We start from the raw sequence: 26838 nt of genomic DNA, 5'->3' as shown, positions 1-26838 counted from the left end.
GTCAAAATTCAACATTCAGCAGCAAAACAGACTTCTCAGCCAAAGGTATACTTTGTCTCATTAAAATGATACCACTCATGCGGGAAACCTACGGGAGGTCTGGATTTTTTACCTTATTTTTGGTTTGTTTTGTTTTTTAAACTGAGCAGACAGAGGAGGAACCTTATACAGTCAGCTTTCACTGGAACAAACAGGCCAGCAAGCTTTCCAACCACACAGCCAATTAAATGCTATTTTTGGAGCCTGCAGTAGCAGGATGAGTTGGATTCTTGCTATCCATCCAACAGGGGAGCAGTAAAATTACATCTTTGTGTCAAAAGGAATGTTTAAAGTACAGAACTAAGAAGTAAGCGACTTTAGTATTGGTTCACACAGGACTGGAAGGAACCACACAGTGGTTTGGGGAGACAAGTATACTGTGCTGTAGTATTTCCTTATCATCACAACAGCCTCTGCAACAACAGGACATTCTTAGTTCATCTCCTTACCCTTTTAATTCATCAGCTAAGCACATGCCAAACTGCTTGGTACCAGTTTCCATGCATCTTCTTATCATTAGGCGATAACGAGGTTCAAAGACATGTAGCGGACAAGGGATGGTAGGAAAGGCCATGGTACACACGAAGATGGGAACATCTTTATTCAAACTGCAAGATAATTGTTTAAAAAAAATCACTTTATTTTCTGGCTACTGCTATATTCAGCATGAACCCTTAATACAAGACTGATTCCAGTGGTTTCCTTAAACTCATTCTTCATAAATGTATGTCTGTTAAAGGTTTGTCATTTTTACAAGACAAATATATTTCAGACTCTTTCAGTTTATAGATGGCATTAAGATTCACAAGTCACTGACAAAAACTAGATCCTTGAACTTTTCCTGACCTGAAGTATAATCCATTCATAATTTGAATTCTACTCCCAGAAAAACCCTATTATAACTTTTAAAGCTATTATATTGTTTCAGAGGAAGAGGCAATTATCTTTATTTTAAGAATATTGTTGCGCCTCTCCAACATCCATGGATATGTTACTTGTTTATCTTCAATAAATATGTCAAAAATACAAAACATCTGGCAGGTTTGTTTACGAATTCATTCCTTTTATGCATTTTCATAAGCAAATGAAGCTTCTTCAGTAATTTAGATTGAAAAATACAGTTTTATAACAGCTGTCAGTAGTATAAAGAGAGCCTACTTTGACAATTCCTTCATTTCTTCCTCATAAACTTTCTTTCTTTCAGATAACTCCTCCGGCAGGTAACGGACTATCAGTTCTTCTGTAAGGACGGTCTTCTTGTAAGTTCTGCTTGCCAGAAACTGCAAGGAAGAGTCAACTCTTAAGTCTGATAACAAGAAGACAGGTAACATCTCTTCCTCCCAAGCCATCCTTTCCTAAGGCCAAAGAACACATTAGTTAGGACCATACTGACTTCTCATCCTTTTCAGCCTTAGGCATTGAAACTTCCACTTCAGGATATGTGGTTCACTCCAGTGTCCTTTTACCTGTAACCCCCCATACTCTTTTTTTGGCAGAAGTTGTACTACCAGGAAAAAGAGGAAATCCTTCCTCACTTTTGCAGAAGATACATATATTTTTTTCACCTAGAGCTGTCAAGTTACTGGCAAGAAATACTCTAAGAAATATCATGTCTGCAGGAGCAGAAGTGTTCACCCAGGAGTGACCATTCCTCATTCACCACAGGCAGATATGCAGTCTGGAGATGTGGTATGAACAGGACTATGGCTGGCACTCCCCAGGCATGAGCCTGACATGATACTGGAAGCCTCTATTTCTTTAAGAACCAGCAAAACCCCTTGTCTTCCAAGAAATACCAAATATATCTTGGAGAAAATGAGGTCTGTGCACAGCTTGATGCTGTTGGTAATACTGTTTTGTTCTGGTTTCACAGAATCATAGAATAGTTTGGCTTGGAAGAGATCTTTAAAGGTCATCTAGTTCAACCCCCCCTGCAGTGAGCAGGGAGAACTTCAACTAGATCAGGTTGCCTGGAGCCCCAGGGATGGAGTATCAGCCACCTCTCCAAGCAACCTATTTCATTGTTTTATCACCCTTCAAGGTAAAAAATCTCTGCCTCATATCTAGTCTAAATTGACCCTCCTTTAGTTTAAAACTACGACCGGCAACAGGCCCCACTAAAAAGCCTCTCCCCATATTTCTTATAAGCCCCCTTGAAGTACTGAAAGGCTGCAAACAGGTCTCCCCGGAGCCTCCTCTTCACCAGGCTGAACAACCTCAATGCTCAGCCTGTCCTCGTGCTCCACCTTCAGATCATGTTCGTGGCCCTCCTCTAAACCCACCCCAACAGCTCCATGTCCTTCCTGCGCTGAGGACCCCAGATCTTGACACAGTACTTCCAGTTGGGGTGTCACCAGAGTAGAGTATAGGGGTAGAAATCATGTCCCTTGACCTGCTGATGTGGCTCACAAGTAGAGCACAAAAGATCCCCACACAGATGTTTTCAGAAGAACACAACTTTGTCATGGCTAGGCTTTACGAACGAAGATTTAGGAAGGCTCTATCCACATTTGTTACAAACACAACTTTGTGCAGTTTTGTTAATTGGGTCAAGGACATACTTACTTCTGACAGCTTTTCTTTGCAGAGTGGGCAAAGTGGATTATGGTCAAGGCAACGCTCAAGGCATTTGAGGCAAAAGGTGTGTCCACAGGGTGTGGTAACAGGTTCGTAGAACAACCTTAACATGAAAACATGGAACAGAGAAGCTAAGCTGCCAACAAAAACAATGCAGATTCCCAAAGAGTGAAAGGAGTGACTACTCCTAGCCCTCTCTTTCTTTCCTGCTTTTGTATAAAGTATGGGTGACAATTTTATCTAAGGATATAAGATTTTCATTTTTAGAAGTGGTAAACAATAGAGAACACCATACATAATGGAGAAAACTGAATCTGTAAAGATTCACCAGATGTAAGTTTCAGCAAAAAGGAACAGAGTATTGATTTAGATATTCTCTCACAAGTTTCTCTTCTGACACCATGAAAACTTTTTTCAGAAGCTAGAAAGGCTTTCTAATATTAATTCCAGGTCAGCGCAGTCATACCTCATGCAGAGGGAACACTCAAAGTCTGATGCATCCACCAGAGTTGTTGGTATCTCACTTGAAGTGTCGGTGGTGTTTTCAGGTAAAACATCTGCATCTAAGTAGTTTAGAAAATTATTAGAGTAAATATTTAAGTATTGTTACATTTTCAGATGGGTTTTAGGCTGTTTTTTCATAAAGAAAAGAACCTGATTTATGTCTTTTACTTTTTAAGTTTTATTCCAAACAAACATATTTCCCATCTGAATTTTAGGTTTTTTGACAAAAGATCTTTTGGAGAACAGAGGATGATGTCTATAGCCAGAGAATGCACTTTAGAGCTGAACACCCATTATTTGCTTCTCTAAAAATGATTGTGTTGTGTGGGTTTTTTGTCTAGTTTTTAAAATACTCTGCTATTGCTTTCCTACTACTATCAACCACCTCCACATCAGCCAGGCCAGATGTTTTAAAGTACATTAAGTCCAGAATTGAATTTGTTTACATCCAGTCAACATATTTCATCAGTGTTTATCACAGATTTCTCAGCAGGGTTATTTTTTCTTACAAGTATAAAAAGCTTACATACTTCTAGACTAGGCTGCTGTGCAAATCCCACATTTCAGACAGCTTAAAGTTAAAGGACTACTGGAGTTGCATTAGCTAATACTGATTCTACTAGCTCAGCAATCTGCAAACACAGAGGCAAACACTTCACTTAAAATTCTGCCCAGACTGATGTTTTGGGGGTGCTTTATAGCCCTGTGGTGTTAGGGTATGAGCTTTAAACTTTACATCAGCATTATTTAAGCTCTGAAGCTCTCAGCTCCAGCTTTGGATGACATTTACATAGGCAATTTCTGCAACTTCTTTTACAATTCATATCTTTGTTGCTCAGTGACAGTTGCAACAGAGCCATGAATGGTGCCTTCACACCGTTCTGTTAAACAAATTTTTGACCATTTAAAAAACCCCAAAAAGCTCAGCTTTTTATGTTAAGTTAAACCGCTAGGAGATTTTGTTAAATGATAGCTTATGCTCAGCATCTGATTTACCTCAAGCACAGACAGGGTAGATGGTGTGTGGCCTACAAAGAAAAACAGCACTATCTTTAACCTACATCTCACCTGTTAGCATTTAGTAATAGCAAGAACTAACTGTGTTAATTCTGCAAAAAGTAACATGGCACTGGGACCTAGCACAGACAAGAAATTAGTGGTTATGGGTAAAACGCAATCTCTGGCCTTTGCTGGGAAGATAAAGGTGGGTCAGATTTCACAATCTATTTACTGAGTCTGCAGTTCACAAGCAAGTACACGGTTTTCCCTTCACAGCAACATGATCAGAAAATGGCCATATACTGATCATTTGTAGAGGTGGCGGACAGACAGCAGCACTCAAAGACTCTTAATATTTCAAGACAGAAGTCAAACTAATCAAGGTGGGGGTTGTTTTTCTTTTCTTTAAGGGAAAAAATGCAAACTAGTACAGAAGCATTTTTAAAGTTTCTTTTAACCAATCATTCCACTACTGTGAAATACTGCCTTCAGCAATTTTAGCCCTGAGTACTAAAACCACTCTGGAGGTCTTTGTTAGAAGCCTGAGTAGCATACCAATTTTAAGCACAGTTATCAAGTAACAGAAAACTGGGTGGGTTTATTACCCTTTAAAAGGCTTCTTTGTTTGCTTGGAAAATTTCATGTAAAGTTGCATGAGACCGTTTCTGATGCCAGTTAAAGATCAGTTTCCAGGTTTACTGCATCTTTCAATCATAAAGACAGACAATGAAGTTCAGCTATAGCTGAGACCTAGAAAATGGAAACGGCACTAGCAACACAAAGACTAAACTGTGAGTGGGCTACACGTTGGAAATGGTCCATTTGAGAAAGAAAAATACAATTTTCATTCAATGAACTGAAACTGCTTTGAAATAAGGTAAATAGGCTGTTACACAGACAGAGAGAACAAAATATCATTCCAATTCCAATAAGGAATATTTCATTGACACCTATATAAAGGGAGGAGTAAAAAAGTTTATAGTTTTTCAGTATGTGCAAGAGAAATTGCCTTTCTAAGCCACAACACAAACCTTTTTTAGGAATCTTATTGGGGACATCCAAACTCTGTAAATCCCTCATATCACTGGACAGCTTTCTTTTTAAGCCAACCCCAGGTAAACTGGAGAGAATAGCTCCCAAAGACTTCTTGTTGTCTTCAAAATAGAGATCCAGAACATGATGGGAAACAGGAGAATCAGTGCTTCTGAATACATCAGATTCTTGGGACGGGGTTTTTGTTAACCTGAACACAGTATCCTAAAACAATTAAGAACAATTACATACAGCATGAGACAATTTTGCTTTGCTTTTTTTCTATTAGTTTTATCAACAAAAGATCACTGCAGTTGCATGAAATAGGGCCATTTCTCTCCCTACAGTTCTTGTCTCTAGAAATTATGTTCCTGTTATACTAAAATCCTTAGTGGAAAAAACTTGCCCAAAAATACAACTGATCCCCACATGAAGGTATTACATTGCTTTCTGAAGAAAAAGTTCCATTCTTTTATTCTTCTGAGAAAGTACATCCCCATAAGAGATACAACAGCAATGGAGAAAACAGGCTTACCATGAAAGTAAATGCCTACATGAATGCAGACAAAGACAACGTCACACAGATCAGACAGATCCTTGAGTTACTTTTGGTACTTTTATGTTGAAAACTTTTGTTTTACCTTTGAGGACCCAGCAACAGAGTTATCTTCCACAGCTGACTGTGTATTTATGCTACTCAGAAATGCAGGTTTCAATCTTGTATGGGATGTTCGACTAGAGAAAGGTGCTGTTAGACTATCATGCACATTTTCAAAGGCTGGGAAAAACATCTCACACATTATCTAGTCAATTAAGAGAAAAAAAAAAGAAAAAGTAATAATTACAACATAGATATTTATGTTTGTATAAACACAGATGCACAAACTTCACAGCTTCTAGATGCCAAGAAGCTTGCAACAACCAGGACACCCTGCATTTCCCAATGCCCATGGGAAACCTGAATGGCAGTCCCCACCACAACCACAGTCACATTCCAAGGTGCTCTTCAGGTGCCCACCTCATTCTCCAAAGGCTTCTGCTCTCCAGGAGCATCCAGAGCAGCAAAAAGGCTGTTGCATCCTTCTCCTGACCCTACCTTATCTCTATTCTGACCCTCAGACCCTGCCTTCAGAAGTCTTCAGACCATGCTCTCCCAGCTGGTTAACAAAGATGTGTTTAAACATTCCTCATGCCCTGCATCCATGTTCTCTATCCTCAAGCAGATTAAACCCCTAGCTAAAAGCTGTGCAGAGCTAGTTACCCCTCTCACCAATCCCCACCAAGTTTGCCAAATCCTCACTGCATTTTTATAAAAAGTTGCCTGTATTGACTTTCACAGAATACCTGATGGTGGTTGGTTAGCACTAAGTGTGTCTAACTTCTCATAAGGGACAAACTGCTACAAATACCACAGGATTTTTCCAGGAAGGGCAGCACAAAGCTTCCCCTTCTCAACTCTCTGCCACTCCCCACATAAAACTGATTTTCTGATGGTACTAAAAGTAGCAGCCTCAAAACTGTGCAATCCAGGTGCTTGTGTACCAACCTACTCGAATTTGGCTGACACACTACAAGCATAATTTACAAACTATAGCAGCCAAACCTACAGATTTGTGGTGTAATTCACAAACATACAATTCCTCTAGTTGAAGCATCAAACCAAACCCAAGAGGTGCTTCACGTAGCATAATGCTAGAAAGATTCGCTAGGGAATCTACTGAATCAAATTATCATTTGGCTGTTTACTGTCACTTGAAATAACATGGATTTTACTTGGCTGTAGGAGTAAAAGAAGCACGATGGCCAAGTAGCCAGTAAATATTTTTTATACCTTTTGGGCTTCTTTCTTCATTGAGCTCCATTCAGGATTTAAGGCAACACAATAAAGAAACTCCTTCAATGCTTCCTCAGTCCTTTCCAATCCAGAAAGAGCTTTTGCTTTCACATAATGGCCCTGTTCACACAAAGGAAACGTACAAATCTAGAGATCATTTCTGAACTTGCAGCAAGACACCAGAAACAAACTTGAAAGTTCACATCATTCTGCAGGTCAGAACAAGATGCTTTTTGGGTAACAAAAACGCACGTGACTGAAGGAAATTCAGTCCCTTCTGCTGAAAAAAGATTCCCCAGGAATCCACTGCTGCATCACCCCCTGCCAAAGGCATTGCTCTTTTCCTCAGAGGAGACCTTAAAATGAGAAAGTATATTTGTCTCCCCAAAGACAAAGTCTACTACACATCCCACTGGGCTTGGATACACCAGAGAACATTTCACATACCAAGGCAAACTTAACAATAATTCAGCTGCATGGAAAAGGCAGTGATACGAGGAAGGCTGGAGGTGGCAGCTGAGGGAGTTCAGGACACTCACTCCTCCTGGGTGTCTTACCAGGACAGAGGTGATTTTTCACATATTTTATTTGGCTACAGAAGACCACAACATTATGAATTTAGGGCAATTTACCAATGCTTAATCTGAAACTTTTTAGCCCATCCTACCTCTCCCATGTCCTGGGAGAGGACATGGCAACAGGCATGGTAGCCAGCTTGGGAACAAGTACCACTTTACTCGCTACTAATAACAAGAGAAGAATGTCTCACCTCTGAATTTCCCTGTGGATATCAAACTGCAGTTCAAATCTGACTACGGAAACTACTTCCTTCACAATGAAAACAAACTAAGTGTACATTTAAACATTTGCCTCTCACTTATCAGATAGAAGTGTGCTCTGGGAGTCCACCTCTGACCTACACGAACATCTAGTGAAAGTACAGCTTTACTCATCTAAGGGACTGGCTAGATAAGCAGATACACTTTTCTGTCCTTCATTCTAATGCCGAAAGATCCAGTACCGCATAATCTTCCTGAGCAGCTAACTCCCTCATTCTTTCAATACTGCCCTCCAAGTTGAGACCTGTTAAGATCTTTACCTTTACACTGTTGGGTAGGAGGCTCGTACCAAAAGGAAGTAACAGGCACTGCCTAGGCCAGGTTAATAAGCACAATATCATTTGTTGACCTGAACAAGAAGCCTCAGTACACACCGGCCTCTCCAGGTGACATAATTTTTCTTTTCCTCAATGCAGTAAGAGAGGTACTGTAAGACCTGACCCTGACCTTCTTACCTTGATGCCTGCACAGCCCCTGTAAAACCTGAAGAGAGGTCTTAACACGCCTGCCATCTCTGTCAGCATTACTTTCCTGCACTGGGGAGCTGGACAAGCTTTTTTGGCCTCATCCTTTGGAGCCGTAAGAGCACTGTCCTCATCCAACCTGCCAGGAAGGACTGACCTGGGCTGTCTACAGACAAAGTACCTAAAGATCCAACACTGGGAGTTAGGCCCAGGGAGCAGAGGTCCCTTATACTTCAGAGACTACTGCTGCCACCTTCCCTTTCTTATTTTCACACAGTCCTGCAACTGAAAACTCCTCCCTGCCTCAGAGAGTCTATGGACCTGGTTTTCATAGCAACTGAAAAGAAACCAACTTATCTATGCTGCAGTGACTACAGCATACCAAAGAGCTTCACAATAACTTGGCAGGTCTTTAAATTTCAACTGTCAATAAGCCAAAAGGTACAGGTAGGTGAACGCCTGCATCCCAGGAGCTACTCCTAGAATTACTTTTATTGTTTGGTTTTGGTTTGTTGTTTTTTTGGGGTTTTTGTAACTACACAGCAAATGTTTGAGCTAATCTCTGTCACTGGATGAGATTTTGCAAGATACAAAACAAAGCAGATGCCCAGAACTCCTGGAGAACACGGATTCTGGATCAGCACAACTTATGTGGATGTCCTCACAAACACAGAAGCACAAGTGAAGTACGTGTGAGACACTGCTGGTTATGCCATGATGACAAATTTCATTTTCAATTAACATTCTTCAGAGATGGGATTAATAAAACCTTTATCTGCCTACAACTGACACACATCACATTTCCACAGATTCAGGCAAACAGAGAAGACACTTCAAGAAAACATTTGAACATGTGTAATTCATCTTTCTCCCTCAGCGCAGAAACACAGCCAACGCCACCCGAGATGGGATTCCTGACTTCATGAGAAATTATCCTAGACAGAAAGGTAAACTGGATGTCGGGTAAGATTATGAACTGCCTTCCAACATTAAAGATTTTAATGGGTGACAAGACACACAGCTTTCAGAGACTCACTGCTTCTGAAAGCACCTCTCTGCTTGCCCCGTGTCATCCCTGGCTGGAAATGAGCACTAGCTGCAGCCCCCTTTGCTGAGGCAGGCAGCCAAGGTGTTTATGCAACTCCTCCTTAGTCTCCACAGGAAGCCAAGGTCTGCCCTCCCCAATCCCCCATGTCACCCTCTCTCCAGAAAGCACCCAGAGGCTTTATTTGGTGTAAATTGTGCTGCAGTTTTGCTGCTGAAGGGAGAGGGACTGACTGAAGGTGTAATCCCCTAGGTGGGGTGAGTTGCTGGACATCTAGTCTAGCCTCGGGCAATGGTAATGATGGGCATTTCTGATGCTTGCTTCAGACTGCCAACAAACCAGTGCTCTTTGTAGCACTTCCTTTCATTATGAAAAAAATCCCAACCCCTCTATGAGTCACCATGACAGAGGTGGAAACCACAGATATGAAATTTTAGGATTAAAGAAGGGGGAAAAAAAAATCCTGAAATACAGTCTGAGGTACTCCTCAGAAAGACACATTGGCCAACAGCCTGTCAAGACCATTCACTGCCTTGGAACATCATCCCAGAGGGACCTGCAGGGCCATCCTGGGCTTCTGGTGCCTTATAGATCCAATTCTGCTTCCAGGTTGCAGCACTATCTGTAACAGACAAGAGGCGCCAGCACAAACAAAACCACATCCCTGCCTGCCCACTACCAAAATACCACCAGCTGGAGAGATGCTAAGGACCTTCCAACTTGTTCTACGAAGAATTGGCTCTCATTAGACATTTTCAGCCCTCTTAATGCCACAGTGTTTTTCCGACAACACCCTCAGCAGCCACACTGTCGCCAGCACAGAGAAAAGCCCAAGAAAAAGGAGTTTTCATTTCGTTCTTTACAGCATGCAAACACCGTACCGCAGGCCAGTGGGGTTTGTTTCGGCAGAGGACATCTGCGTCGTGAAGAGCTTGCTGGTAGTTTTTCATCAACGTACAGAGTTCTGCCCGCTGTGCTATTAGTGAACACTTGCAAGGAGCTGGAAAACAAAAATGATTGCATGGAACTTCATTAAAAGAAGCACTAGGACATGCTAAATACAGTAACCTTATATCCAGCCACAGTAACTTAAAAAGCATTACTGCACAACGATTACATTTATACCCTCCTGTAAAGGAAAGAAAGGTCAATTCCTTCATTCTTTCCTTCTCAAAATATATTCCTCTCAGCCTGGAAGCAACCTCTGTGTTTTATCTAGCAAGACAGCTTTCATATTCACATACAGGATGCCACCTGCTCTTTCCCTCACCTTGCCTACAGGACATTTCAGAAAGCAAAAAGTGTTTCTCCCAAACACTCTTCAAGTGTTTCTCCCCTCAATGAGAAATCACCAGCAAAGGACTTGAAAGAAATCACAAATGCAGGACTTCAGCTAAAACGTTCCTGGAAGCCATTCATTAAGAAAAATGCATGCAGCCTTCACACTTCATATCCACTTGCCTTCCTCAGGGCAGGCAAACCTTTCATGATCACACACCTTGCTTCTGTATCCATAAATTCATGAATCATTCAGTTTGCAAGGATTATGAACTTCTCAAGTATTATTATTTTGTTCTTTCCTCAAGCCTCTAGAACACATTTTAAGCTGGAAATCTTCCTCCAGCATAAAATTTCATAGAATTAGAGAAAAAAACTGGCTAATCCGCACTGAGTTGGTCCACCAGGACCTCCAGCTCTTTTCTGCAGATCTGCTGTCTAGCCCAGCCCATCCTGTTGCACAGGGTTATTCTGTCCCATGCTCACCTGCATTTGCAATAGGCAAGGCTGATCAGCCCATGCCCAAGGTTGTTGGTCTGAATGGCAGCCCTGCCCTCCAGCACATCAACCTCCCTCAGCTTGGTGTCGTGGACAAACTAGCTGACAGGGCACTCTTGGCTGCTGATGGAGGTTGCTAATAAGGTGCTGAGCTTCGTCAACCCCATTACCAACACCTGAGCAATGCCACTGGTCGTCCAGCAGCTCTGAAGCCACGAGACACCACCTCATGCCTCTGATGGTCCAGTTGATTCTCCACCTCCCTGCCACTACCTCCCCAGCTTGGCAAGAAGGACATTGCAGCAGGATGCAGTAGCAGCCTTGCAAAACACACGCTAAGTCCCAAACAATGCTCTGCTTTTGTCCACTAAAACAGTTACCTCATCTTAGGAAATCAAATTTATAGGAGATTTATTCCTGGTCACTCTTGACCTTCATGTGCTGGGAAAGGCCTCCAGAGGGCTGGAAGCTGGCTGCTGGCAGCTAAGTGCAGTAACTCTTACCAAAATGTGAACTGGTTAAAACTGTCAGAACTAGTAATAAACTTTACAAAGGCTCCAAGGTGTTGAGAGATGGTATCGCATTTTTACAAATTTTAAACTTCACCTCCAAGCTAGCTCTCTCAAGATTTTTCCATCAAATGTCATCTTTTTCATGTCCTCACACAGGGTTTCTGTCTCCGTACCTTTCCTGTTCTCTCCAGCCTGCTTTGCTTCACCGTTTGCATCTCACTTCAGCCAGAGCATCCTAAACACGTGCTCAATAAGACCACATTGCCAATACGAAGCCTGGGCACGTGCACATGTGTGCATGGACAGAGAGTAAGCACAACTGCTGCAGGTGTCACCACTCATTAAGTTCAAGCACCTACCAGGATGGATGGCCAAATATCACATCCCTCTCCCACCTCCTCCCCCCCTCCCTTTGCTGGTGCTACCATTTGTGCAGCAAACCAGGCTCGCATGGTTGCACTGAGAACCAGAGCAAAGAATCAATTGACCGAATGCTAATTCATTAAAACAAATAAATAAAAAGGTTTAAGAGGATCAGTTTCCCCTCAGCTAGTTCACTGCACAGCCACACAAATATGAGTGCCAGGACAAGGGATGAGAAGGAAAGTTAACAGCAAGGAGTGCTGCTGCCTTTTCTGGCTGTAGCATGGACTGACACCAGATATACTAACTGCAGAATGACATACCAGGGGTGATGCTGCTCCACTGGTCTCAGATGGCGACAGCTAGAGAAAACACTTAAAATAAGGAGGTCTGCAAAAGCTAGTTCAAACTGGGGTTCTGTGTGGTTTTTCGTTTGATTGGTTTTGTCTTGGTTTGCTAGGGTTTTTTCAACTATTACACTTGCAGGCTTCTGCAGCGATCCACATTTCTAGCTCATAATTCTTAAAGACTACAAGTTGAATGCAATTGAAAGTAATTAACCGAAGATCTTCAGAAGCAAGTTTTCTGTTTCTTTTAGCAGATGCTCAAATAGGAAATCATTTAACTTAGCTACATTTGAGCAGTGTAAAGTAAGAATGCATAGTCTGTATTTCCATCATTGTATCTGCTGTACGGTACCTGTGTGAAGAGTTTGTTGAGGGGGATAGGGGCAGTAAGCAGAGGTAGGTACCTCAGTAGGCAGACAGGGCCCTGGGTGGGGCATTTTCTGGCACCACAGAGAAAGGAAGTACTGTGAGATTAAGGGGCAAGGCAAATCAGCTTCCTGCTTCTGTTTACTACCACGTTTTGAGCACGCTGATGCTTCCCTGCACACTATTCAACACAGTTCATACATTCAGCAGACCCAGAGAGAGAACAGCTTCATCAGCTCTTTTTCAGGATCTTGTCTCTGCTGCAAGACTTCTAAGCAAAAAAAATGCCAGCACACAGCACAACAGTGTAGCAAAGGCTGCAGGTCCTCCAGAAGCAATGTTCAAAGGGTCTCACAATATGAAAGGAAACAAGTTACTGAAAAAGAAAAAAACAGAACCACCCCGAGGCAAATCAGAAAAGCTATGTGTGTATTCAGAGCTTGTGCCTCTTGTTCACTGAAGACTCAGTCAGAAAGTGTAAGGTGTGGCCTATCTTAATGAGTAATCGGTAACTGGCAAGGAATGTTTAGTTAACTGAGAGAAAGGATAAAAAACCCCAACAAACCGAACAGCATCGCTGAAGAGAGCAGTATTTATGAGACTGTAGCATAACAGGTCTTCTAAAATGAAGCATCTAGACAAGATGCCATAGCTGGACCGGTGCCCAGCCACCTCCATTCAGGCTCCCACACTCCCAGAGCAGGCAGTGCAGCCTGAAATCTTGCCAGCTCTGCACCCAATCCATGCATCCCTTGTTCCCACCCTCCTGCTGTCAGCAAGACTGTCCTGGGAAGATCTTTGGGGGGTCCACAACTGGTCAGGGCAACGCTAGATGGACTGAAACCTCATGTTCTTTGTCAGTGGAAGTGTGGCATCAGCTGGCTGACTCCAACTTAGGGTACATGTGGAAGTGTACACCACAGGATTATGGTGATTATAATTAGTCACAGAAGGTGGACGGAGAGGGCTTGAGGACATACGGAGTTTGTGAACACTGCTAGATGCCAGTATACAAGTATGACAGTATTCAAGGCCAGGCTGGAAAATGCCTTGAGCAACCTGGTCTAATGGGAGGTATCCCAGCCCATGGCAGGGGGGCACTGGGACTGAATGATCTTTAAGGTCCCTTCCAACCCATAACATTCTATGATTCTATACTATAATAACTGTCAAGTTTATTTGGTTAAAAAACCAAACCAAAAAAAACCAACAACACACAATAAATAAACACAAAAAAATGCACAATAGTCAAGTTTGTTTTAAAATAATGTACCCACTCTTTCTTCTAGAGGTAAAGGAGGGGGGGAAAAGATTTTTTTTTAATGAAACAATTTATTATTTCAGGCCAAATTAAAAAAGAAAAGCATAGAAAATGTTACTGTTTCCAAAATACCAACAGATGGCATTTCCTGAATCAAACTCCTTCTGGGAGTCTGCAGCTGCACAGCAAAATTTATGTCCTTGTCAGTATCAGGGATGCACTGCTGAGGCTCCCAGGATCTGTGGCTCCGGGCAGCTGGGACACAGAGACTTCCTCTGAGCCACAGGTCCTGGGAGCCTTCCCACGCTTCTCCCTCCCTCCCTCTCAGCTTCCCAGCATAATCCCACTGCACCACACAAAACTGGCCCATGTAGGGCCCAGAGCTGAGGGAGCTGAGTGGGTCTTTGCCTCTTGAAATTTCCTTTGGACTGCCAAATATTGCCTGCCCAAAGTGTGGTTGTCAGCTTGGATTTCTCCAAAGTGGTTAACTTTCCACTCACATCACCTTTGTGCTCATCTGCAGACGTTTGTTACATTGTGCTTTTACTTATGCAGAAGCTAACACTCAAAATTACTTTTACAGATATGCCCAAGCATTCAAGTTTTTAAAAAAATTATGCTGCTGAGTTCGAGAGGCTGGCAGGAGAACATGGCTCCCCAAAATCTCCTTGGGCCAGGAAGGGAATTAGAGCAATTAAGAGAATTTTGCCCAACTGATCAGAGATGATAATAGAAGTTTTATTGTAATAAACTACCACTGAGATTTCTTCCACGAACTCAGCAGAGAAAGAACAAGCTTACAGTTACTAGAACTCCCTAATCCTCCTTATCTGACATTTCTTCCTAGAAAATCGCATCTTGTTCAAACCTATTTCAATCCTAAGCGTATTTCCTGAAGGCATGAGCAGAACTGAAACAGTCATCACAAACACCTTTCACTCTTGCTTATAAGAGTAAGTCTGCACAGTACTTCAGGGGAAATTTTTCCCGCATTTTGAAGAAACTTCTGCCCTAGAGAGATAAAGAAATCTGGCTTGCTCTGTTATGTTATGCATTCAGTTCTGAACAACTCAGTATTGAAAGCCTTTTCATAAGTTTGGAAAATAATAGGAAACATATATTTTCATTTCAATGAGAAATTCACAAGGTTTAGTAATTAACTGAACAGAAACTAGTTTTTCTCCCCCAAACTTTATGGAAGCATGACAAGTCCACACACAAAAACTGGATGCACAGGGTTGTTTGGTAGAGGGTGAGGGTGGCACAGAGAAAGGGCCACATCTGATAGAATTAAAAGAAGCAGTAAAGACATTCAAATAAAACTTTATTTCACAGCGAAGATGAAAACCAGGATCAGTTTCCCAAACCTGATTAAGGGGGACAATGAAGATGACCACATACTTGAAATCAGCATGCCTGTTTTCTCAATAATCAGTCCACCTTAATTGAATTAGCAACTGGATTTTAAAAAAACCTATGTATTTTCTGAATATCATGGCTTTTCCTCCTTGCATTTACATCACTGGCAGTCTTCAGGAAGTGAAGTAACCAAAGATCCCAGAGGAAATGTGCAAGAGCTTTTAGTCCACAGAGGATGCAATAAGACACCTTTTCCTCTCTAAGTCCACTTCTGCAACCAAGCATCTTTCCACTGCAATTATGAAGCAGGCACTTGCAGACAGTACTCTGCAAGCAAATATAAAATCCATTTCCACTGGATGACCAACACTGGCAGACAGCAGTGTATGACCTTAGGAGCTCCTGAAATAGGCTGTGATGAGGACATGGAGCACAGAGCCCCACCATTCTCTGCTTGGAGACTCTGACACTAGGCAGCAGCTGGTTTGTGCATGGAAAGGCCTCCCTCCTCATCCACACTCACACTGCCCACAACCAGCGTAATAAAACAGACTCTATCAGAGGAGGCAATGTATATCCCATCAAGCTCTACTTCAAAATATTTTAATTTCTTTTACCTTCATGCAGATATGAAAAATTCTTCATGTCTTTCTTCCTTCAGAAGTGTTCATTATGAATTTAAAAAAGCCTCCCTGAGCCAAAGTTTTCTCTCCTGTTACCTCCATGGGAAAGCTGATTCAGACACCACCAGAAAGCCCCAGTATAACTCATCTGCACTATGCAGCTACAGAGCTGGTTTATGCCTGAATGGGATTTCACCTCTGCACCCAACCTAAGCACACAGCATTCCAAAATGAAAGAGGAGAGCAGGCCTTTTTCAACTGGAGTGGACAAACTGCAGTCACCACTTAATTAGCAGAACTGAAGTGGCAATGCTCTCCTCTTGCCCTCCCACCCTAAGATAGAGGACATCAACCCACCTGCTGCTTTGCCCTGCAGTACGCTTACCCATGTGCTCGGTGGTCTGGGGCACAGGAGTTTGACTCAAAGAAAAGGCACTGGCAATAGATGAGCTAGATTATTTTTAGAAAGATATAATTTTAAGATTGAACTAACTCCTCTCCTGGCCTCTGTATTTTGCTGTTCAAAACCCCAGGCTGAAGAACACAGATCTTTCTGTGTGCTGAACAAAATGCTGTAGATTCCCAGCAGTTTTATTTCAGGCTCAGTAAGTCCTCAGCTACATTACTGAAAGCTGGACTGTGGTTACTGCTAAGCACAGCTAATCAACTACTCCCATCATTACTCGGCAGAAACACCGTAATGGAAATTATATGCTACCTAGAAGAAGAGCTGCCACGGAGACAATGCAACTAGCTTTGTACCCTTGATTTTGTGTTGTACCTCTAGCCTCATGAGGCAGAAGCATACCAGACCTTCGTTAACCTACAGTTTAGTCTGCATTTCTGCAAAGCCAATGATAACCTTCTTCCCAGACCAATTAAAAGATGAATTGCAGCAGCAGCGGTAGCAATCCTGAATTCAAGAATGTCCCAGCATACAGCTAAATGTAATGCATTAGATCATTGCTCCCTCCTATACAAGTTCTAATGTTTCAACACTCTGCTAGATGCATGCTACTCTTTTCAGATAAGATAGCATGAAACAACCCCCCCTCCTTGTATTTCCAGTTCCCACTCTACCCTTTGGACATTTGGGCACAGCTTCGCATGATGTACCCCAAGTCCATCTGTGGCCACCTGGCAGTGGCATAATAAAAACAGTAAGTACACAAATGTGTTTTGCTTTATGTGAACTTGCCACCGGCTGCCGCAAGAGAGGAGCGCCGAAGAAAAGATACAAGGACTCCCTGAAACAACATCTCAGCCTTGGCCATATTGATCATCATAACTGGTCTACTCTGTCCTCAAATTGGGAGGCCTGGAGACACGCCATCTATAACGCTGCTGATGCCTTTGAGAACACATGCAGGATCACTCTCGAGGAGAAAAGACAACGCAGAAAGAATCGTGTCCTTGCAGAATATACCACCTAAGGAGTCTTTCTGCTGTGCCTTTTGCAATTGGATATGTCTATCTCGTATTGGCCTCATAAGCCACCAGCGTGCCTGTAACAAACGTGGATAGAGCCTTCCTAAATCTTCGTTCGCGAAGCCTAGTCATGATGATGATGACACAAATGTGATTCATTTTCGAGGCTTACTAGTTCACTCAGCATTTAGTTCAAGGCTGGGAAAGGTTTCCGACCAAAGCCTCAGTCAGAATGGAACTATTATCTCAAACAGCAGGTACAGAAACTGCCCCAATCGAGATACCTACGGACTGAAGTATGATATAACGAGCAAGATTCAAAACCAAAACAAAACACCTCATGAGGTCTACCCCCTTGCCAGATCTCCAAAGCACCCAAAGAAAATTCCTGACCCTCCCACAGAAACAGGGAACTATGCTAGATGTACGTGAACCTGTGATTGCAAGGAGACTCCAAAGACACACTGTGCTTCGAGACAGGCAGGACCAGCCAAGTAGGCCTCCCATGATCACAGTTTAACAAGATCAATTTACAGGCAGATATTCTATCATAAAATGACTTTAACAGTGACAACCTACTTGCTTTCTTTGACACAATTACTACATAAGCAACCATATCTACTAATTACTTTTCAGGTCTTTATAACCTTTGCTTTTTCCAATTAAAGCTTGTTTCAGAATTTCTGACTTTTGCAAAAAGGGCCTTCTTGTTTCTCAGTGACTACCTTACTGCTTCTGTCCTCAAATAGAGCTGATCATGTAATACACTTGTGGAAAAGAGAGAGTACCGCAATACCCTACTAATTTTGAGAGAAGGAAGCATAAATCAGTTCTATAAACGTCTTCTATCAAAAACAAAAGACATTCTGTTATGCTTCATCAAAGAGAAAAAAAAGAGTATGCTGTTTGAAGAGACTTCAAAAATTCTTCAGACTTTCTGATATGTATGTATAGTTCACTCTCTAGGATTGCTGAAATAGTTCAATTATTAATAGGAAGTTACATCTGGGTTACATACATGAAGGGGAAAGGAAAATACAGTTATATACCACTTAAGATACAGTAAGTTACATGAGCAATGTAATCACTTAAAAAAACCCAAACAAAACAACACAAAGACTGTCTATAATACAGCATGATGCCTCCTTCCCTTTGCCAGTGATGTATAAGCCTCCTGACCACCTTGGATGTGGTCTTGCAGCCCTGTAGTGCCTCTGTGTTCAGCAGATCCCCTGGAAGCAGCCAAAAATTTCCAGAGATACAACCACGGGATCTGAGCAGTCAACCACAAGCTCTGTACAAACCAAGAGTAACATGAGCTTCTGCTCCAAAGGACTTGACACATTTCCAGTTGTGTCATATATGCAGTATTTACTACTATTTTTCAAGCACTATTTCAGTAAAAGAGAAGGGGCAGCTACGGGACAGAACTCTGCAAAATATTTTAAGTTTAAAAATAGTACCACTAGGATTACTGCAACAGTCAAACTTTTACACATTTTTCTGTCCACGTAAAACAGAACTGAGGAGTTTTGGAGAAACACTTTAAGTGGATTCCAAGACATGATTTTACAGAGGGATAGGAAAGTTCCTTTTTTAGCACAAATCCTCTAAGCAGCAAGCATCTACTGTTTTTTGTAGCAGGTAATTTCACAAACACTACCTCTCATTCTTCTCCTAAAGTCACCTTCCTTTAGGAGTTACAAAATTAAATATTCTTCTGATAAATTATTAAAATGATTGAACCATTTGCTGTTGCAGGAGTCATGACAGCTATCTACCATGGTTTTTTTGTGGTTTTTGTTAAATGGCTGGTACAGCATCAAAGACTTACTTCTTTACTACTGCAAACTGGAAAGTGTATACCCAAGACCCTGTGAGGAAGGAAAATTTGGTCAACCTCTTTTCTACCACATCAGAAGATGACCTTATCTTTTATTAGCAACCTTCTAGAAATGGTATGCAAAATAAGAGACCACTAAAGTGTACTAAACACACATAATTCAAAATATAGGTACATGTGGAAGCTCTCTAGCAGTTTTCTTTGAACAACGCAACTTTGGTGTGCAAGTGCACCGTTAATGAGTGCAAGACCTTTGAAAACAGCAGAATTAATAAAATGTATACTGTGGAATCAGTCACCTCCGTAAAAACTTAAGCACAACCCTCTAAAGATTAGAGTTCAGCAGCTTCCCTTTACAGATTCTTCTTTGCTTCTTCTGATCTCGACCCATGACTAACACAGAAATCCATCACCTCTCAGGGCTGCAGTAGGAAGTCACCAGGAGGCTGTTAGACCAGTCCACCAAGAAATTCTTATCATCCTTTCACCCATTACCTGAAACAACTCAGAAGCAGGCTTGGAAGAAAAATGCCTGAGCAAGTCATTTTTGAGGCATGGCAAAATGCTCGCCCATACCTATTTTACTCATGGCTGTAAGCACTCAGCGCAACTCTAACAATGCGTAGCTGTAAGTTTACCTACCCATGCTCTTCAGGAAGCAGTGCAACCCCACAACCTGGCATTTATGTAGCAGGAAAATCTACAGTCGTTGCACCTGAATCACTGGAGGTCTGTAGCTCCCGTTAGATCTATTTTCTACTGCCTCTTGGCCTGCCCCACCCCCTTCATTCAATTCTTACACAGGGAGAATTTGGAAGGCATCAGATAAATTTCCATTAATTGCTTGACCACAAAATAAATTAGTGCTGTCTGGCCACATTAAGCTTTCTTTTGGATCAGATCAATTTACGATGAACATGCACTGGGATTAAAAGGGAGAGGTTTCTCCAAGGTCTGGCCAAGAAAGGCAGATTCTCCTCTTTCCACCAAAGCTCAGGAAACCTCCTATATTTTGTTTCTAGAAATGCCCTAACCACCACCTCGTGGGCTAGAGCTCACTGTGCAGCTCTCCATCCCAGGAGACTAGAGATGGAGCATCTCCCAGTGCCCAGGCAGAAGCATCTCCCTTGCTTGCCCTGCAGTGTGCTACCTCTGACACTATGGGCCTGGTACAAACTTGCCTTCTCTCCTTGACCTTTCCTGCACCATCCTTTATCCTCTGGAAACAGAGATCCACATAAAGGACTTAAGAAGAAAAGGCCTCCTTCACATATATATCTAATCTTCGCTGTGTTTTAAAACTCAGATACAGCTGAGCTTTATTTCCTACATGCTCATTCTGAAACCCTTGGCCAGGGGTGGAATTAAAATGCTGAGCAATTTGAGCAGCTGCATGCATCAGCTATCCCCCCTCCCAGGACAAATCTATTTCTGCTCAGAAAGAGCCCATCACATCAGAAAGTAAACACAATCATTTGAGGGTTTGCTGAGCTCTCGCTGCTCTCTGGAAACAGCGAACTTCTCAGGCTTGATAAACTTTGCAGCAGCAAGTAATTACATACTGGAGCCAACATGTCTCATGCAGAAACAGGGTGTCCTGGAACACCACTGTCCAGATACAATGTGTGGCACCCTGTTGGGAGCTAGCCACAACTGCACAGCACAGACCAGGCAAACAAGCAGCTACTTCATCACACCACAGGCGCCAGGGCACAGTCACCCCTTCCACCAAAAGAAGCTTGTTTGGGATTAGGGTCAGGTGGGCACAGCAGGGGTACAGCCCTTTCCAGCAGAGCTGCAGCTCTACATTCAGGCCTGAGAGGCCACCCAAGACTGGCAACTGCAGACACAACCCAGGAACCAGCACTGCTACAAAACAGCAGCAGCAACAGGAGCCACAGGACTACACCACTGGGCTTTGTATCTCTGAGCAAACATCCTCAGGCTTATTTACAGGAAAGGCGTAGGATGCTAACAGGCTTTCTCAGTGCAAAGAATGGCACAGAGAAATGCTGGCTGAAGACATGAGCCACTACCATCCCAACCCTCTGACACTCTGCATATGTGCTGGCTTACAAGTGCACCCTCATCCCGAGGAGAGCTTGGTCTCCTTTAGAGCTCTGTACTTGGGAAAAGCTCTATTCAGAAACTCCCTATGAAGCAACAGCCACCTGTTACCACCTCTGTAACTGGGAACTGCTTTGTAGAAACGAAAACAGAACTAAAACACACTACAAAAAGGACATCCTCAAAACACATTAATTTATCTGAAATCTAACTTTGTTTAGTCTCAGGCACATGGCTTAAAGGATCTGTACGCCTGGATACACAGAAACAACTGTACTCCTCCCAGCCACGTGCCCTACAGAGAGCATCTCCATCAGAGAGTAGCAGGTGAGAGGAAAGAGGGTGCAGAAAGCACTTACTGCACAAAAAGGCTCCAAATCCAAACAAAACAAAAACAAACAAATGCAAAACCCAAAACATCAAAACCAAATAAACTAATCCTGCACATGTATATAATATATTTCAGTTTAACTGACTTAATAGTTCATATAATCAAAAGACAAGTTAAAAGAGAGGAAGCGCACCTCTGATCCCCACACAAATGAAACAAAATTCAGAAAGCTGGGCTAACAGCCAGGAGAACAACATTTGGACAATATTTGATATTATGATGGCTGAACAGCATAAAGCTTGGTACAAAAAGTGATCCAGCTGGAAACAAATGCTTCTTTTCAAGCAACCTGACATGTGTTTGCTTTGAAGCTGTCGTAATTAGATGCCTTTCAATAATGAGAGATCTATTCTAACATCTATAGCAGCAAAAGAAAAGCCAGTAACTCTGTATAAAACATATAAAGCACAGATCACCAAGCTGTGGGCAATTCACCAGGACTAAAAGGATCAAATAGCAAAGCTGATTTTCTTAAGAACAAAAAACCCCACACAACCACACCTGAAACCACAGAAGACTATCGAGAGAACACGGGAGCAACAGTGATGGTGTAGGTCCCCTAGTAAGGACAAAAGAGGAATATACTTGTTAAGAGTATGCTTTTGTAACAGTAACTAGCTGAATCGGAAAAAGTTGACAACTTGAAGGACAAAGACCTCTTCCCAGACCTGAAATTAGCAGATATTCCAGATCACATCAGAAATAAGCGTACATAACAGGAGTCTTTTGTATTTAGAACTGAAGCACCCTGGGAACTAAAATGTAAACTGGAAGACAGAAGGTCACAGTCAAAGCAAGAACTAAAATGCAAACCAGAAGAGAGATCACAATCAGAATGAAAGAAGTCATAGGTAACTGGAAAACTTGCTTTAATATTGCATCACGCAAAGCCAGTTGTTGCAGATGGAGCAAGAAAGTACTCCACAAAAAAACACCAGTAAAAAATTGAACCATGTGTCCTGCCAAGAAACCTGGAGTTTTACCTAACTTTATACCACAATTGTATAATCAATGTGTTCATGTGCCTTCAGTCTCTAAAATGACATTTTAAGGACACCCAGGCCCTTGACACTGAACAGTAGTATATTAACATTTGGAGGTTTTAAAAAGCAGTTATTTTCTCACACATTAGAAGTCTGTTCAGCCTGGAGAAGATGAGACTGAGGGGACCTCATCAACTGTAGACCTCATCATGGTCTACAGTTTCCTCATGAGGGGAAGCAGAGGGGCAGGCACTGATCTCTGCAGTGACCACTGACAGGACCCAAAGGAATGGCCTGAAGTTGCATCAGAGGTTTAGGCTGGATATTAGGAAAAGGTTCTTCACCCAAAGGGTGGTCAGGCAGTAGAACAGGCTCCCCAAGGAAGCGGCCATGGCCCCAAGCCTAACAGAGTTAAAGAAGCATTGGGACAATGCTCTGAGGAATGGTGTGTTTCTTGGGGTTGTTGTGTGCATTTTAAGTCGCCCACATGCTAACACAACTACCGAAAAAGCATGTGTTTTTTTTTTTTTCTTCTTATTTACCCTGATATTTGACTAGAAAACAAGAAGGCAACTCCAGCATGCCAAAAATCAGTACCTGATGAATATGTGGAAAGAATTTCATAACATGAGGCTCATACAGCAGTTTAGCCCGTGAGAAATGGCATAGGCACACACTAAACATCAAAAAAGGTGAAGGGCTGGCAGGTGGGATGCCCTTCAGCAGCAGGAATTTGGATCCATAACCGGGAAGTTACAAAATGTAAGCCTGTGAGTTTTGGATTTCAAAAGCTAGCAAGATACCTACTATTATTTTATTTTTAAAAAGTCTTATTAAGCAATTTTAGTGCCACTGACAGAGTGAGGACTTTCTGAACAGATTCCTAGCATGCTGTGAAATCACAGAAGACAGAAATAAGGACACTGCAAAGGAGTTATCTTGAGACCCTGATGCATAGCAGCCATAGTTGGAGACTGTGCTCCAGGGACAGGAAGGGGAAGGACATGCTGTGTGAGAGCACCAGCAGCACACTACAGTCTTCCCTCTCCTTTCACCCCCATGCAGACACAGCAAAAAGCACAGGCAACAGTGAGAACTAGTTCTTTAAAAACCACTTCAAACACTAATTTAATTGATGAGATGCTACTTTCCCCTGCAGTAGGACCCTGAACCCAAAATATCAGGAGGCTCCACTACTGAAAACTCACTGTAACCACCAATGACCTACATAAAGCCTCTCCCCTCCCTCTGCTTCACCTTCCTTCTTGGACTCTCCGTCCTGCCCTACTTTAATAGATTATTACTTCAGCTAAACCGTGTAATAGTTTTGTAGGGACACTCGGCTAGGACTGAAAACTTGCACATCTAGTTGCAGCAGTGGAAGAAACAGCAGAAGTAATGGTTTCTGCAGCCAGGATCAGCTGTGAGGTGATAATATGCCATATTATCCCATCTCAAACTCTTATTTCTTCAATGCCTATCATGCAACCGTCACAAAAAAAAAAGAGAGTGAGTCAACGACTAACAAAACAGCGTGTTTTTCTACACGACTAAATAAATTAAGAAAAAAAAAAACAAACCAGAGCCATTTATGTAACAACTAGGAACAAGGAAAGCAATTTTACTCAGTGCAGGGAAGAAGCTCATTCGGAGAGGAAACACTTTTTTTTTCTACACATCTCTTTCGAAGATATTTACCCGCAGGATTTCGTCTCCGTTAACACGATGGGAGGCTTTCTGCTCCCTTCCTCCTCGATTAAATCGGACATCCACGATGCTCAGACCAGAGGAGTGGCAGATCCCGGGGGATTTGTCGAGACACCGGCTCTCCCCAGCTCCACGCCCCTCTCCAGGCGCTTCAGACATTCTCGGTGTTGTACCACCCCCTGCGCTCGCAGGGCAAACAAGCCGGGAGCGCGCACGCACACACACAACCACTACTACACGGCTACAACCGAGCGAACAGGATCCACCTACTACTCGGCGCAGAGCCTGAAAACAACCTAGTTTTCATAAACTAAGGCTGCCATCGGTTTGGCAGAGGAGGAAGGCAGACAGTGCCATTTTTATTTAAAGCCAAGCTCCTCAGAGAACACTGCACGCAGAAATCCTTCGTGCCAACAAAGAGGCTACGCTCAAAACATGGGCGGGCTATCTCCTCGAGGCAAAACGCAGATTTATCTTAAGTATTTTGCGCAGTGTAAGATAAAGGAAATTTTCTGAGCCTTTACGCCTACTGATACCTCATTAGGTGTTTTCAAAGACTGTATCTTGCTGAAGGTGCAGCTGCACGTAGGTGAATGAATCCGATCCACACATTCATTTCTTCCACGAAGCCGCGGTGGGGCTCAACATGACCACTACTGCGTATCCTGCACTTAATGATGGCTTCCCCATAAATAGAAAAGTGGGTTTTCTAGAAATACTGCATAATGAGTCATCAGCTACGAGCAGCTAAACACCAGGCACCTTGAGAGCAAGGACAGAAATACCAGCAGAACAAAAATAGCCATTCACTAGGAGGGGGCGGGCGAGAGGAGACCCGCTGGCAGGATTCCTGCTCGTAACCTCCACACCCCCCGCCCGCGTGCCTTCTCCCACCATTCACCGCAAACCCCCTCCCCGCACGGCTGCGGGGGCCGAGGTCAGCGCTGCCCCTGCCTCGCCCCCTCCTCCTCCCCACCGGTGCCACTCACCCATGTCCAGGGCCTGGTTGTACTTCTCCAGGGCGGCCGGCAGCTCCTGGCGCTCCCGCAGCGCGTCGCCCTCGGCGCGGAGGCGCCGCGCCCGGCTCTCGGCGCCGAACCACTTGTGCAGCAGGTTGCCCAGCACCACGTTGACCCGCGGGCGGGCGGCGGCAGACGGCGGCGGCGCGGCGGCGGCGGGGGTCGGCTCGGCGGAGCGGCGCGGGCGGTGGCAGCGGCCGCAGTCACCGGGCTCGGCGCAGCGGCGGCAGTGGGTGTGCCCGCAGTGCAGGGTCACCGGCTCGCACAGCAGCTGCCGGCACAGCGGGCAGGCGAAGAGCTCAGGCGGGCGGCAGCACGCCGGGTCGCCCAGACCCTCGCCCTCTGCCCCGCCGCCGGCCGCGTCGCTCCCCCAGGGCGGCAGGCGCAGCTCCTTGTCGCGGATGCTGAGGGCGACGCTCTCCGCCAGCTCCCGCAGCTCCTCGGGCCGCAGCCGCGCCAGCCGCGCCGCCGCGCCGTAGGCGTCCAGCGCCTCGGCCATGCGGCCGGCCCTGGCCAGAGCATCGGCGCGGCGGAGGCACAGGCCCCGCTCGGGCTGCGGCAGCCCCGCCAGCTCCGAGCCGTAGATCTCGGCCGCCAGCTCGAAGTTGCCGCCGCGGAAGGCCTCCTCCGCCACCTGCAGCATCTCGGCGCAGGGTCCCCCCGCCGCCGCCCTGGCCCCGGCGGCGGGGGGCAGCGCGCAGGGCCCCGGGCCCAGTTCCATGCCCGCGCGGCGCCGCCAGCCCCGGGCCGCCCTACTCCATGCTGGGCCCGCGGCGCTGCCGACTCCGGCTCCTTCCTGGGAGGGGACGGCGACGGAAGGGAGGGAGGGAGGAAGGGATGGAGAGGGGGCGTGTCACATCGCTGCAGCAGGGGGGCGGCTCCGGGAGGGGGAAGGGGGAACAGCAGAAGGGATGGGCGGCGGACTCGCTCCCGACTTATGTAAGGGGCGAACGGCCGGGTAAAACCGCCCCCATCCGGCAGCCCGGGTGCCCTGCCCCGGGGCGGCGGGAGCGCCGCTTCCCTCCCTTCTCCGCTCCCTCCGGCGGCTGCTGCTGCTGCCGCACGTGCCCGCCCCGCACGTGCCCGCGCGCCGCCGCGCCCGCACGTGCGCCCGGTCCGGCGGCAGCTGCGGCCCTGAGGGAGCGGGGCCGGGGGGGCTTCCGCTGTGCGGCTCCTGCTGAGCTCAGCCTCTTCCTTCCCGTTTCCTGGTGCCCGGCATTAACTGCTTTCTCGCAGGCACTGCCGGACCCTGCCCTCCCGCCGTGTGCCGGGACCCCCTCGGCGCTGCCCGCCCGCCGGGCGCGGCCTCTCGGCCAACAGCACCTCACGGGGTGGGTCGGGACACGTCTGTCGGCTGCCGTTTGTTTTTATTTCCCCAGTCCCCGAGAAAGCAAGCAGGTGCTGTCAAATAAATAAATAAATAAGAAAAAAACAAATTCCCAAACCCCACAACTCTCAGG

General features: G+C 44.5%; 1 protein-coding gene across 3 annotated transcripts in view; it reads right to left on the bottom strand.

The window, feature by feature from the left end:
- The window catches only part of LONRF2 (LON peptidase N-terminal domain and ring finger 2), a 35456-nt gene extending 9073 nt beyond the window's left edge, over positions 1 to 26383 (bottom strand). Inside the window, exons 1-9 of one of the 3 annotated variants that reach the window (XR_003527476.1) lie at positions 25349 to 26383; positions 10215 to 10333; positions 6983 to 7105; positions 5793 to 5954; positions 5151 to 5376; positions 3083 to 3179; positions 2605 to 2719; positions 1198 to 1394; positions 489 to 647 (exon numbers count right to left, since the gene is read on the bottom strand). Coding sequence is in view for 2 of the 3 variants with exons in the window: in XM_027642077.1 (XP_027497878.1) it covers positions 489 to 647; positions 1198 to 1394; positions 2605 to 2719; positions 3083 to 3179; positions 5151 to 5376; positions 5793 to 5954; positions 6983 to 7105; positions 10215 to 10333; positions 25349 to 26099 (1949 nt within the window). In the remaining variant the exon portion in view is untranslated. The remainder of the gene's footprint in view (positions 1 to 488; positions 648 to 1197; positions 1395 to 2604; positions 2720 to 3082; positions 3180 to 5150; positions 5377 to 5792; positions 5955 to 6982; positions 7106 to 10214; positions 10334 to 25348) is intronic. The other 2 variants (XM_027642077.1, XM_027642087.1) reach the window with 2 other exon arrangements.
- Positions 26384 to 26838: the final 455 nt, after the last annotated feature.

This window comes from Corapipo altera, unplaced genomic scaffold, assembly GCF_003945725.1.
Source record: "Corapipo altera isolate COAL_440 unplaced genomic scaffold, ASM394572v1 0, whole genome shotgun sequence".
In the NCBI taxonomy this organism is placed as follows: Eukaryota; Metazoa; Chordata; class Aves; order Passeriformes; family Pipridae; genus Corapipo; species Corapipo altera.
The sequence above is the reverse complement of the archived record's forward strand: the minus strand, read 5'-3'. Positions and strand labels throughout refer to the sequence as shown.